The 15084-nt window shown below is 48.7% G+C and overlaps 1 protein-coding gene across 3 annotated transcripts in view; it reads right to left on the bottom strand.

The window, feature by feature from the left end:
• Positions 1 to 15084, bottom strand: part of IRSp53 (Insulin receptor substrate 53 kDa) — a 211651-nt gene that overhangs the window by 25651 nt on the left and 170916 nt on the right. For 2 of the 3 annotated variants that reach the window (XM_070524348.1, XM_070524347.1), the window contains exons 4-7: positions 10894 to 10955; positions 4716 to 4787; positions 4097 to 4231; positions 25 to 90 (exon numbers count right to left, since the gene is read on the bottom strand). In XM_070524348.1, coding sequence (XP_070380449.1) covers positions 25 to 90; positions 4097 to 4231; positions 4716 to 4787; positions 10894 to 10955 — 335 coding nt within the window. The remainder of the gene's footprint in view (positions 1 to 24; positions 91 to 4096; positions 4232 to 4715; positions 4788 to 10893; positions 10956 to 15084) is intronic. The other variant, XM_070524349.1, reaches the window with a different exon arrangement.

The following is a 15084-nucleotide window of genomic DNA, read 5'->3' as shown; positions in this document are numbered from 1 at the left end:
GTGGATAAGAAAAACATGACGTACTTGCTTCAAGCTGCTCTCGCAGAAGCCGTCCAGCTTGCCTTTCTCTTCCTCCAAGCTCTGCATTTGCTGGTTGGAAGGCAAAAGAAAAACCAGGTGACTGAGAAACGGTGGGTATGTTCGGTTTGCGAAAAACAATTAGCAGGGCCACTTTTCCATACACTGTACACCGTTTAAGCAGGTTACTGACAAAGGTAAAAATAAAAATAAGATTACTTTTTGGTATGCATGCGTACGGATTCTCTGTTCACAATCCGTACAGATCTCGAAACATCACTTTATTTTTTATTTTGATCTTGGTCAGCCCCTTGCTTCATTTTCTATAAATGATTTTACCAGACAAGCAGGTATTCCGCCGAACTCTTCACTACTGTCTACCGTTTACTATCGCGCTCAGTATGAGCTACAACGTGGAAGTGCGCGGCAAGCAGCCGCCCGCTGTAGCGCATAATGAGGGCGATAGTCGGCTGACCAACACGGTTAGTTGCAAAAGAATAGTGAAATACATAAAAAATATGCGCCATATGCGCAGCAAGGAGAGGAAACTGTCAGTTACTACTCCATCCACTTCTCTTGACCCAACTCCCATTTGGACAAAGTCTATTTGTGCCAAGTCACTTGTCTTTGTGCAAGTCACGCCGCATACAGGGACGTCGCAGATGAGCTGTTACCCTTGGCGACGCCATTCATCGCAGCTCAGCCAGGTGAAAGCTCGTCCACGTATTCAAACGAGCAATCTGTGTCATCGCGTGAATCAAGCTTCATCTAATCAACTTCAATGTGGCACGCAGACTTGGATGCGCGCATGGTGCGACTACCGACGGATTTGCCCGGCGTTCGTTTACTTGTATGCCTACACCTTATCGGCCGGCCATGTGTATACAGGTCGGACTGTGAATAGTGCGCCACTGAATTGAACTGAATTCTGGAGTTTTACGTGTCAGAACAACACTGTTAAAACGGTTGCACCCTTTGGGGTGTAAATTTGTCCCACAACGATAATCGTCATCTGCTTTGCTTGCGTTTCCTTTACTGAAAACTCGGTGCTCGCTACTTTCCTGTCGAGAATGCTGCGTCACGCTGATAACGCGCATGCCATTCGTGACTGGCAAGTACCGGGCTCGCCGCGTTAGAGAAAGGAAACGTGGGCAAGAGGGATGGCGATTATTGTTGTGGGACAAGATAAGCCCCAAAGGGTGTAAATTTTTCTAAGAGTGAACGGTTTGATTATGAGGCACGCCGTACGCTCTTACACTCTTAAAACGGTTGCACCCTTTGGGGTGTATATTTGTCCCACAACAATAATCGTCATCTGCCTTGCTTGCGTTTCCTTTCTTGAAACTCGACGCTCTCTACTTTCCTGTCAAGAATGCTGCGTCACACTGATAACACGCATGCCGTTCGTGACTGGGAAGTACCGGGCTCGCAGCGTTAAAGAAAGGAAACGTGGGCAGCACGGATGACGATTATTGTTGTGGGACAAGATACGCCCCAAAGGGTGTAAATTCTTCTACACTCTTAGAAAAATTTACACCCTTTGGGGCGTATCTTGTCCCCCAACAATAATCGTCATCTGTCTTGCCCGCGTTTCCTTTCTTTAACGCTGCGAGCCCGGTACTTCCCAGTCACGAACGGCATGCGTGTTATCAGTGTGACGCAGCATTCTTGACAGGAAAGTAGCGAGCGTCGAGTTTTCAGGAAAGGAAACGCAAGCAAAGCAGATGACGATTATTGTTGTGGGACAAATATACACCCCAAAGGGTGCAACCGTTTTAAGAGTGTAGTGGGGGACTCCGGATTAATGTCGACCGGGAATTTAACGCGCCACCAATGTACGGGACACGGGCGTTCTTGCATTTCGCCCCCATCGAAATGCGGCCACCTCGGCGGGGACTCGATCCCGCGACCTCGTGCTTAGCAGCGCCACACCATAGCCGCTAAGCCACCGCTGCGGGTAGAACGTTGCTATACCTGAGACAATATAGGGTGCTCTTTCTTTTTCTTTAGCGGCTCCATAATTTAAAAAAATTGCTTGCGGCAGGCAGCAAAATTCTAACCATGATGTAATTTGCTCTAGGCGGCGGTCATTACTTCTACGAAAAATCAAAGTTCTTAATTGAATAATTAATATAATCATGCTAATTAACTATTAATTATTGACGGCATTTATTTGAGTTTAAGAATCGTAGCTAATGAGTTCATAAGGCATATCCAATGAGAACGAATTCTTTGCGTTGCACCAGTTTCGAAATACTAATTTTCAAGGTGTCCGGCGAAATACATTGGTGCATCCAGTTACTTTTGAACTTCACTGCATGCGACAGCGTTTTATTTAAGAAAGTGAGGGCCGTCCATCGAGTTATTTAGTTTGAAAGTTAGAACTGTGACATCTGCCACAGGCAATAATCAAAAATATGGTGGAGCTAAAAAAATGTAGCAAGCACCCTTTAGAACACGCGTAATGCATCTTACCGCTGTATATAGCCTAAAGATAAGCACAGGTACTGTGTTTGTAGAAGTTGAACAAGAAAGTAATGTTCTCGAGTTTCATTGTGGGGCACGCAGTAATGAGGAGATTCAGGATTAACTTGTTCACCTGGGATTCTTAAACGTGCACGTAAACTTAACTATACATAGCGTTCTCTTTTTTCCCCCTTTCTTTGCACTGCGCCCCTACCGGAATGCGGCCGCCGTATGTGGGAGGTTTTTTCAGGTTTCGACAATCAGTCGTTTTTTGTTAAAATTATTATATGGTACTTAGGAGATGTCGCCGGCTGCTCCTCTTCACATGGGATTAAAAAAAAAGAACAAATCGTAGCAAAAGTAGTAAAATCATAACAACGCAAATTCCGGTAACATAAGCACACTAATGTCACACTATAAATGAAAGTCAAGTCAGAAACACACCAACAGAAAGTCCAGTCACATATATGCACTGAGGTAAACACAAAGTCCGGTAACATAGCTAGGCTAAAATCAGGGCACATAAGAAACCACGGATTAAATTCGTATGAAGTTACAAAAAACCAGGCATTGGATTGGCCAAAGTCCAGTAAAAGAAAATCATAGAATGCGCTATGCCATTTAAACACTCTACTCAATACTTGCCGAGAATATTGTCCGAAAAGATTGTCCCAGGGAGTTTGGAACGACCCTGAGCGATTGTTTTAAAGGCAGTGAACAAGGCCTTGCAAGAAATTAGTCTCGATTTGCGATTTTCAATACTCTTCGTTGTTTATATATTCATTCAAGCCTCAACTCTTGTCACTTCAGCATCGCCCCTTCGCTCTTTGGCAAAGAAAAGTGGTGATGGTGATGCCACGCATCCCCACTATTTTTTTATGCGAAGCATATTACTAGAGCTCAACCCAGCTCCTCAGGCGCGGCGGTGTCGCCTTCAATACCACGTGACACCGTGACGTCACGACAGAGGAGAAACGGGGCTCCAACTCGCGCCGTCGCTCGCGGCGTCGCCCCCCGCATCGGACGCGGTGAGCGTCGAGCAACGCAGCGTTCGGCGCGACAACGAAATGTGCGCCTGAGCAAGAGACGCACGCCTGAGCCGACGCCGACGACACCGGCTTTTCTGCGACACGAGCTCCTTAACGCTGTCGCGTTAAAATAAAGGCTAGTATGCTTCGCATCCTGGGCTTAACCTTAGCTAAGCCACAGCCATTTTTTTCTGATCAGTTCTCGTTCCCCGATGCGGAGCAGTGTCCAAATCTGATTCAGGTCGAGGTCTGAGCTTTTCCCATCGCGATGAACGTCCTTATCTCTCAAGATAAAGTGCGTCGTCAGCTCTGAGCGCACATGCACAGAGCGTTCTCGACATGTGCTGTTGTATGATGTTGCAACATCATGATGATGACGCAGCATCAGTCCTGCCACTGTTGATTCGTGCCATTAGCCTACGAGCAGTGCGACTACGCAAGTAGAAGCGGATGAGCAGTTACCACGTGATCGTAGACATGCGTCGGCCAGACCCTGCGCCTAAGCAGGATGTCCCGTCTGCAGGACAGAGTATAAATTGCGCACGAGCGTGCTTCGAAAGTGCCCACGGACAATAGAGGCACACCTTGATCTCTTTGTCGACGTTGGAGCCCCGGTTTCCGGCCCGGCTCTTCTTGCGCTGCTTCTTGACGATGGAGGCGATCTTGAGGTAGGACTCGTGGTGCGTCTTCTGCTGCTGCATGAACCGCTTCTGCTCGCTCTGCGAATTGGGGGAGAGAGAGAGAGATGGGTGGGTGAACGAACGAACGGACTTACGGATGGACATACTTTAATTAATTAATTAATAGCTCTCAGATAACTGGAAGTCAAGAATAAATTGTGATTCCTGAGTCGCTCAACCCGGAAAACTGAGTGCGCTTTGTGGTGTGCTGTATACGCGGAAGTTTTCGCTACAGATTACATTTCGATTGGACGAAGGATGCGATGGCTATAAGAAACATTGGTTATATATATATATATATATATATATATATATATATATATATATATATATATATATATATATATATATATATATATATATATATATATATATATATATATATATATATATTTCCCGCTCATAGTACTACGCAACTATAGTCACATTATCACGCGATAACTAGAGATAAACAGAGATAACACAGAGACAACGACGACGCCCCTCGACCTAACGAAGCAACCGGACAGACATGGATACTCACGGCCACCACCTTGGCGTCCTTCTCGATGTTGGACTCCAGCGGAACGATCACGTCCACGTAGAAGGCCTTGAGCTGTGACGTCAGAGAAAGAAGAAAAAAAGTAAGAAAATAATTCGTTTGAGCTGCGGAACAGTGATATCAGTCTTTTAACTGTTTCCTTTTTTTTCTGAATCATTTTTAAGGTTTAACTTACTTCAGTTTGATAACTCTATAGCCTGCAATCTTGTTTTTCAGTTTGAAACTCAGGGTCAGAGACCCGACTTACTTTCAGCTGTTCAACAAATAAATTTTGTTTCTGTCTTTTATGAATGTGCTATTCGAATTCTGGCAAATTTCCCAATTTGTGCCACTGATACAAGCCCGGAGGAATACATAAAAAAAAAAGCTAACAGGGAGCGTCACGTAACAATATTGAAGCCTGCCATTGTAAATAAAATGAAAAATAATAATAATAATAAACGAGGAATAATAGGAAAGCACGTGATGGAAATGGAAAACATCCATTTCTAGCTGCCCCACCCTACTGCGCCAGATTCGTCGTCTCCTTCTGTGCAGAGCCACTCGGAAATTGTAGTGCGCGGTTAATCGTGCCATGGCTGCGGATTAAGCGTGCCCGCGGTAGCGGCAACAATCGGGCCGTTTGCATGTGCTACCGTCGGGTCCGGTCCACTTGAGGTTAGAGTTCCCCGTCGTGTTCACTTAACCGCTCGCCGGTCGGGTAGACTGAATTTCGAGTCGGGCTGAGCCAGCCCGACTGCATGGAGAATACGTTGGCTCAGCCTGACTCATTTGAAGCGCCCATACCCGTATTCACAAAACGCTCAAAGGCTAAAAGCGTTTTCGTGCCAACTAACAGCGTTCTAGGACATATTAGCGAACGCGATCAGCCAATGAGAAGCAGCACTTACGAACGAAAAGCTTTGTGATTTCGGCCCCAGATTTAGCGGCATTTTTTAACCTTCCGTTGCACGCCCTCGCGATTTTCGACCAGGCACAGCAAGCTAAGAAAGGGGAAGTGGACCAATCGCAGTTAGAAATGGTTTTAGGCGCAAACTATAAAACGCGGACAACGTGTCTTATTCGTATTAGTCGTATGATGTCATCATCAAAGTGATGAAGATGAATGTACACGGTGTTTTCCGCCTTGTCTATTCAAGATTGAAAACTCCGAATGGTAAGCTCCTCAATGCAAAAAAAAAGAAAAAAAGAAAAAGACGGAAAAAAAAGAAAAAAAAAGACCGGTACTGATTTAGTTGGTTGTCTGTTCCTCAATGAGCGTTTCGTCCATAACTGTGATTCGCTACAAGAGTATATCTCGCGCGACGAACAACACTATATGCGTAGATAACGCTCTTATTAATTTTATGGTTCTGGCCTAGGCGAGATGCAATACCTAGCGTAGCGATTCCTGACAAGTTTAATGCATTTTCACCTGTAGTAACCACCAGCCCGACACAGGCGAGCCGAAATCACACTGTGCTATAAAGAAGACTTACACAAGCCCTAGAACAGCGAATGAACATACTTCTCGCCTGCTTGCTACAAGTCGACCTTTCCAAGCATGCAGGCGGACTCACGCTGCGACGCGAAAGCGTCCACGCACGCGTTATTGGGCTTTCGGGGAGCCACGAGGCATTAGGTGGCGACGCGAAGAGCGTAGGTGGCGCTACGTAAGGCAAGCGAGGCCGTTAGAGACTGCCATCATCCATCATTCAAAACCCAAGAAAAACGAGCTTACACACACTTGGCGTCACCTGCGTTCCAACGAAGCGGCTCCCGCCACCATTTTGTTTGTCTCGTTTACGTCAGGCAAAGCTTAAGTTTGATTAATGCGACCCTGCCTTGCGGACAGCTCCCGACACGCAGCACTATTTGCCTCTCCGAAAACGGTACAGCGCTGAGGAGGTAACGAGCCGGGGCTGCTTACGCATTCACAGTAACGGACAGAATTAGATCAGGGCCAGGGCGCACGCTTGGGCTGAACGTCCTTTCTGCTAAAATCATTTTCTCACCGACTTAAGTTTAATATCGTAATTTCAAACGAACTGAGGCATCGTCTGCTTTTATAGCGTCGTCTGTTTTATGTTCACGAAAGCAGACGATCGAAGTCACAACAGATGAGTCCACTGTGGAGCAGCAGGCGTGCTGCCGACTTTTCACACTTAGTGTCAACTCTCACCGTCCGTTACCGTACGAAGCCCTCATTATTGAGGAGATCCATACCCTGAAAAATTATTCGAGGCATTTCAAGCCAAATCCATCCCTCTTCGAAGTAGTGCATTGCTGCGTTGAAGATCTCGCAGCGTCTTCTATTTCTCGAAAGAAGACAACGATTCCCCTTCTTTAAAAAAGCCAGACGTCTGTTTCTCGAAGGCAAATGGTAAAAAATGACAGAAGACGCAATTTATATTGTACACTGCACACGCTCTATTCTCTGATGGGCTAACGCGAGCTCTGACTACCCCACTGCTGTACAGTATTAACGAAACAGCACTCCTCCGTGAGGCCGCTGCAGCGTACGCCTATCCACAGGCTGTGGCAGGCTGCATTTCGCGGATCCCTTGCTCGTGCGACGAATGCACGAGCCTACACCTGGCCTAAAAAACTGCCAGCCCCTGCTCGTGCATAATGAGGCGCGGAGAGATTAGTCGCCGGATATGACTAATTAAGACGAGGCGAGCCTCGCGTCACCCCCTTCCTCCCCCGCCGACGTCCGCAGCTCATTCATATTGATTGAAGCGTCGGCCTGCAGAGAGGGAGACGTAGCTGAGCTTGCACGTCTCCAGCCGTCGACACTGCCTGTTCGGGAGATGGGCCCCAGCGGCAGGCGCACCACAAAAAGGGCGACTGCAGTCTGGTTAACGCACCCAACACGCCTCCAATAAAAATTTGTCTATTTCCCCCTAAGGGATGTAGCGCTAAAAGCAGCATAGAGGTTTAGCGCTGCTCCGAAGCTCCTCAAACGGTGTCCTTCAACAATGCACGGGTGTGCGAGTTATTGGCGACCAAGCGAGGCAACTGCCGCGCAGCAGCAGAAACAGCACCCCGACCTGCTACCAGGCGCTTCACAACGCTGGCTTGATAAGAAGCGCCGACAGTGGGTGTGTTATAATTCTGGCCAGCATCGGAGACAGTCTGTTGTTAGATCTTGCCATTGAGTGCGGGAGTAGGCCGACGTTGAGAAGGATTTTGAGAACTGAAGGTTTATTTACATTATTTACAGTAATAACACAAAGTAATGAACAGTCATAAAGTCATCGACGGCCGGCAGCAAATCGGACGCTGCGGCCCGTGGCAAGCAGAACGAAAGAATGTCTATTCTCCCTGTCTCTCGCTTTTAACCCCTTCGGTCTCTCGGGGTCACGTCATTTTCGGCCAGTCGTCGAGCCAGCTCAGGTGTCATCATTATCCTCCAATGATAGGCGCCCGTGCAAGTGCCGTCACATTCGGCCAATGGGGACGCTCCAAGGGCTCCATTGTCCGATGGTTGACTTGCCTCCGGCGTCGCCTCCTCGCCTGGAAGCGCTCAACTGGAGGAGACCGGTTGTTCTCGAACAACCTTCCAGAGCTGCAAAACAGCTTTGCTCGGGACCAAGTTCAACTACCTGGAACCGTGCCAGCCTCCCGTTGCACTTTCTGGAAGAGTCAAGAGGGGGGGGGGGTGCAGACAATAGCTCGACGTGGTGAGGGTCAATGAATAGCTCGATGAGGTGGGGGTCGCCAACCTGTCTGACGGGTCCGGTGACATGGCAGAAGTGCCTCGGTGCACCATAACTGGAATGCGGCTGCGATTGGATGTGGTCGGGGAACTTGAGTGATGCCAGGAAAATGGTCCGTATCCAACACTGTATAAAGAGCTATAAGGAGGCTGCCAATACAGCTTCGAGTCCAAGTATGGAAAGCGCTTCGAACCGTCCGGAAGACGCATGGAAGACGATGATGATGATAATATTCTTGGCATCCTGTTTGAAAAGGGGCGGTGACAAATAGTCACCCAGCCTGCTTGATTTAATTAGGTATGATATACATGTTTCTCATCCTAGCATTGTTGTATACGTATCATTAATTTCTTTTTTCCCCTCAGAGCTTCTCTCTACCTTGCACCGCTACATGATCCGATTGTATCAATCTCTTCCCTGCTTTTTTTCCACCAATGTTCTAAACCTATCTTGCCTATCTCGACTGCTGACCGGTTGATGCTTTCGTCCACTTTAAATCCTAACGCTTCTGGAAGGTGTACCTTGCAGATTGGTCTCGCTGGGTGAATTTCTTCGCATTCCATTAGTTCGTGCTCAGTGGTCTCAGGATTTCTTCCCGCGATTATCACGGATTTTCACGGATTTTTACCGTGCAAAAGATTTCCGGATTTTCGCGACGCCTCTCCGACGTGACGCAACCTCGCGGTGACGAGTGGAGGTTCAGGGAAGTACAAACTCTGTGTTTTAACTCTTCGCGTATGCGAACCCATGAAAAACACGACGTGACTTACATCAAGCGCATAGGAAAGCGTGACTACGTTTTCCTGTGCGCAGAAGACCTTCCTGTCAAGTTTCCAAGCGTCCTGCTCAGCCGCCGCCTTGTTCGCACAAGTGACCTGCGTCATTTCTCACTTCGACGCTGTCGTCGCGAAGCTGTCTTCTTTGATCTTCGGGAAAACTGGAACGGGACTTAAGATGGCCGCTGTCCAGTGCAGCGTCGCACTTCGACGCTGCACACCACTGTTGGTGGTCACAGCTTTGGTTTAGCGTAAATTTCAGATGACTGCAAGCGCCACGATGTGGTACAGACGCAGCCGCTCACTTTGAATGCTATATAGTGTTTGTGTACACACACAACGTTCGTGCCAGCAGCGGAATGGCCCAACTCTGCGCTGACTGGATCCGCTGTGGACTCGATTGCGCGGATCGGGACAGTGCTTCTCCCACTTGGTTTCGAAGCCATTTTAACGCAACAGCGTCAAGGGCTCCGTGTCGCAGAGAATCCGGGGTCGGTGTCCAGCGTCGACCGTCCCGTGAGCGGATATTAATTCCGAACCACGCGTACTCAACCACGCAGGCCCTCCGTGTAGTGCAGAGGCATTACTGAACTAATTGAACTTTTCAAAGTAAAGTGCGTAGAAAAATCGTAAAGTGTCACTTATACACAACTTACAGACATAATAGCGTCGGGCTGTAATTTGAATATGTGAGAAAACAGAATTCTGTTACGCGAAAACTCAAAACACAAACCCCTATTCCAGCGTTTCTACCATTCACGGAGCGGCGCCTCCGGTTCCTTGCAACACCAACCAGATGGCGCTAGCCCCCGCGAGTCCGCGGCCTCACGCAAGGGGCCGCGTTTCTACCACAAAGCACGCCTTCGCACGTAGCGTTCGCCACCGGCGTTTCCCGGTTGACGTTACGGTTACACAATATGCAGTTGCCGGGAAGCGTGGGAACTCCTCAGCGATCTTTGAATGCTATCGCGTTCCACTCTTAAAGGCGAAGCTTAAGCGTCCTCCAAATTTTTTTGCAGCCAAGTGCACTGCGTGTCTGTCGCACTTCTGAAGACCAATATAGCACCTAACTCTCCGAGCGCGGGCCCAGCCTGCCCCGTCGATACCGTGACAGCACGTGACAGCCGGCCGTGTCAGAACACGGCCGGTTAGGGAATCGGGTCACCACGGCCTGTTCATCCACTCACAAAACTTGCATTATAGTTTTACATCACAGCCACACCTAAGTGGGAGACTGCTCCGACATGGAGACAGAAATTAAAAAAAAAAGCAACGAATACACGCGTTTGTGGTGTTTTATATTCTGAGATAAACTAGATTCCGCGAACTTGTATTTCTCGGAAACGCGATATGGGTTGCTACGCGGGCTTGTCCTTTCACAGCGGGCTGTATGTAAGTTTTCTCACGCGCAGTAAGACAGCGCAGTCTACGCTTCGCGGCACTGCGTACAACTATAATCACGCATACGGATACAACTGCCCGCGCGCGCGCAATTTGCTCAACGGCGGCAGAAATTGCACCCCTGGGTCCCGGGGGCGGTTGAGAAGCACCGCTAGAGTGCGCAGAGGAAGGAGGGATCGGCGGGGAATGCCCGCGGACTCTCTCTCTCTCTTTCTCTCTTGCTTTCTCGCCACCACTTTTCATCTACGCGCAGACCAACGGAGAAGCGTGCGGTGTGCTTACCACGTTCATCTGCTGGTTCTCAATCTCCTTCTGCACGTCCACGAGCTGCATCAAAGCTGTGCCTGCGAGGAGATGCACAAAAGATACACAACACGTGAGACACTTCGAGAACAGGAGGACAAACGAACGCCAAGAGAGAACAAGAAAACATACCGCGAAAAACCCAGAGGCATTGTTTTTTTTTTCTGAGTTAAACCCATCAGGCCCTGCGTGCAATATTGGACACAGCTTTTCCATTGCTACGGACACAGCTTTTCCATTGTAATATAGAAAAGCTGTGGGGACTGCACTCTAATATAAGTAACACCCTTACAAGTTTAATGAGGGTGATCATCGGTCTATAACTGACTCCTTTACACCAAAGGGTGTAAGAGTGTGAGTTATAGACAAATTTACACCCTTATTCTCTTTTAAAGGTGTAGAGGTATATAAGGTATAAGGTATCATCATCATCATCATCATCATCATCAGCCTGGTTACGCCCACTGCAGGGCAAAGGCCTCTCCCATATTTCTCCAACAACCCCGGTCATGTACTAATTGTGGCCATGCCGTCCCTGCAAACTTCTTAATCTCATCCGCCCACCTAACTTTCTGCCGTCCCCTGCTACGCTTCCCTTACCTTGGAATCCAGTCCGTAACCCTTAATGACCATCGGTTATCTTCCCTCCTCATTACATGCCCTGCCCATGCCCACTTCTTTTTCTTGATTTCAACTAAGATGTCATTAACTCGCGTTTGTTCCCTCACCCAATCTGCTCTTTTCTTATCCCTTAACGTTACACCTATCATTCTTCTTTCCATAGCTCGTTGCGTCGTCCTCAATTTGAGTAGAACCCTTTTCGTAAGCCTCCAGGTTTCTGCCCCGTAGGTGGGTACTGGTAAGACACAGCTATTATACACTTTTCTCTTGAGGGATAATGGCAACCTGCTGTTCATGATCTGAGAATGCCTGCCAAACGCACCCCAGCCCATTCTTATTCTTCTGATTATTTCTGTCTCATGATCCGGATCCGGATAAGGTATATATAATGATAAATGAAAGGCAGGGAGGTTAACCAGGACCGAGCCCGGTTGGCTACTCTATAGTGGGGGAAGGAGGAAAGGGGAGGGAAACATTAAGAGAATAAGAGAGAGTCCACTGTGGATATCACCGACGTGGTATAAGGTCTTCTGCCCTGCATCCACTGACAGTCACTCACTCCGGACCACAGACGGTCGGTCGCTCAATCCGGTAGCTTATTTTAAAGTGTAAGGGGCCACGGCGCCTGCCGGACCAGTGCGCATGCGCTTTCATTCTGTTAACATACAACTTTACAGCGCGCTTTGCGCAACGCTCCCCAAAAGAGGAAGATACGAAAGATGTTGTCCTAGCAGCAAACCTGAAACGCGACTTCTCTGCTGCTAAATTGAGTTTTATATGGATTTACGCTTGACTCTGTGGTTTTACGGGCCAAAACCACGATATGGTCCTGAGGCACGCCGTAGTGGGGGGATGGGACTCCGAATTAATTTTGACCACCTGGCCATTCTTCAACGTGAGCGCGATGCACGGTACGCGGGCGTTTTGCAGCATTTGGTGCCCACCGAAATGCCGCCGCCGGGATTTGATCCCGCGACCTCGGTGCATAGCAGCGCAGCGTCATAGCCGCTAAGCCACCGCGGCTGGTTTTGTGTGTATTTAAAGGTGCAGCAGTTGGCACAGGAACCTGCTGACACGCCTGCTGTTTCGAGAAAAAAGAAAGAAAAAAGATGAATTGATTGACCCGAACGTTGAGATTCGCGTGACCTGGTTATCATATTGGAAGCTCGAATAATTTTGGAGGATGCTGATGCTGAGAACCAAAACAAAAAAAAAAAAATTGGGGTTCGACGTCCCTAAAATGCCCATAGCGGGTTATGACAGACACACATGTGGGACTATACCTGGGTTTTCTTAACGTGTACAATGTGCATGGTACACGAGAGCATTTTACAACCCACCCATGGTTCTTTAAGGTCCATATTTTTTAGGGTATGCGAACGTTTTTATTTTCCCAATATGTATCCATTGGTAGGCGGCCACCCCGTCTGGGAATCGAACCCTCTCCCTCGCGCTCAGCGAGAGAACACAGTGTTTCCATTGAACCATCGCGACATTAAACCCACGTAAAGCTGCCGAATTACCGCGCCCGCAAAGAAAAAGAAATAAAGAAAGCCGTCTTAATCGGATGAAATCGCGAAAGTCGTCCGAGCGAGATAACACGCTATCGCTTATCGAGCTTATCGTCCGTAAAACGACAACGAAAGAAACATAGAGAAGACAACTCATGCTAATGCAGTTAAGGTGAGCGGGCGCGTCACATCGTGTGCGCCCAATGAATTTCAATTACAAGTCGTCTGCTGCCGGCCAGACTGGTCCAGACGACGGCGAAGCAGACGACGACGACGACGACGCGAAAAGCGTAATCAATATTTATACGAGCGTAAATATTAAATCGCTGCTCTCGGCCACTTGCGCGCGTTACAACAAGCGCTCCTCGGCTTCTTCCGCATCGGGCCCGGTAATTAACCGGCCTTAATTGAAATCAATGAAAACGAAGCCCCCCCCCCCCCCCCCTGTTCCATACCCCCCCCCCCCCCTCCTCACTCGCGTTCCGCTTTCGCGTCCTCATGGGGAAAAGAATCCGAGCTCCAGCCGACGCGGGAAGCTTGCTTGCAATAAACTTGCGGAAGAAACGGGACAAAGAAAAAAAAAAAAAGCCTCTTTGAATTATGACCGTTTCCGCAGAACATGCCTCGCGAACCGCGTCGTTCCATGTAGCTTCTTTCCTTTTCAATTTCTTATTTCATTAGTTTTATTTTTTTCTCTCTTCTCGTCGGACACACGATTCTGGGGCTCGGTTTCTGCGCCCGCTGTCGCGCGTAGCACGCGGGTTCCAGTGTCAAGATGAAAGCCTCGACTGCAACAAACAAACAAACAAACAAACAAACAAACAAACAAACAAACAAACAAACAAACAAACAAACAAACAAACGATCGCTGTCCCCGCCTTGATTCCGCTTTTCAATTTGTTTGTTTATTTGCTGCTTCCGGAGTACGACCGCAAAATTTCGCAGACAGTGAGGCAATAAAGCCACAGCTATATAGCCATGCATTCCAGACGCGTCCTGTGGCAAACAGTCCCCGAATGCGTTTTGCCAGCGGAGTGCGTGGCGTTCAAAATTTATCGCGCCCAACGTCTGGCTTCCACGGTGTCTTTCTTTTGTTTTTTTCTGTCTTTTATTCTCGCAAATTCTCGTTCACGCGCGAACAGAAGTTAACCGCTCCGAGGAGCTGCAACGGGAGACAGCTGGCGGCCGAAAAAATGATGAAGGGCGCGTCTCGCGCCGACTACGATGAATCGAACTACTCGGAGACACGGAATTCGCGAAGTCGAAGTGAGGTTTTAGAGCAGAGCTCTTAATCCGAGACACCCGCCGTGGTTGCTCAGTGGCTATGGTGTTGGGCTGCTGAGCACGAGGTCGCGGGATCGAATCCCGGCCACGGCGGCCGCATTTCGATGGGGGCGAAATGCGAAAACACCCGTGTACTCAGATTTAGGTGCACGTTAAAGAACCCCAGGTGGACGAAATTTTCGGAGTCCTCCACTACGGCGTGCCTCATAATCAGAAAGTGGTTTTAGCACGTAAAACCATATAATTTAATTTTTAATCCGAGACCACGCGCACGGTTGCGGACGCGCGCTAGCTCGCGTCCGCGCGCCTAGCGCCTGCCGCGCCTCGCGAGGAATGGCGGTTTTCATCCACAAAGACGCGCGACAGCGCGCGCTCACTGGGCTCACTCACAGACGCCTTGGCAGGCACCGCTTCGTACTTTGTTACCGACAGACTTTCAAAATGCTTCGATATCCATGAACGTATTCGTTATATTTTTATAGTTGTTAGATATCAGCGCAAAAAGGAAAGAAGAACGACTTTCTTGCACGATATAAATCTGATTCACTGAGAGTTGAACGCTCCTGCCGTAGCTTCGTAGCCAGGAGCGCCGACGCGAAGTAACCAAAGCGCGCGATAACAGAGAGGGGCTGTTCCCCGAGATCACGCCGCGTTTCGACGCGTACGAGCCATGCCGCACCGTCTGCGCATGCGTGAGTGCGAGCTTGCGCGCGTCCGCAAGCGTACGTGTGGTCTGGGCTTTAGGCGCCCGTTT

This window comes from Dermacentor albipictus, chromosome 8, assembly GCF_038994185.2.
Source record: "Dermacentor albipictus isolate Rhodes 1998 colony chromosome 8, USDA_Dalb.pri_finalv2, whole genome shotgun sequence".
In the NCBI taxonomy this organism is placed as follows: domain Eukaryota; kingdom Metazoa; phylum Arthropoda; class Arachnida; order Ixodida; family Ixodidae; genus Dermacentor; species Dermacentor albipictus.
The sequence above is the reverse complement of the archived record's forward strand: the minus strand, read 5'-3'. Positions and strand labels throughout refer to the sequence as shown.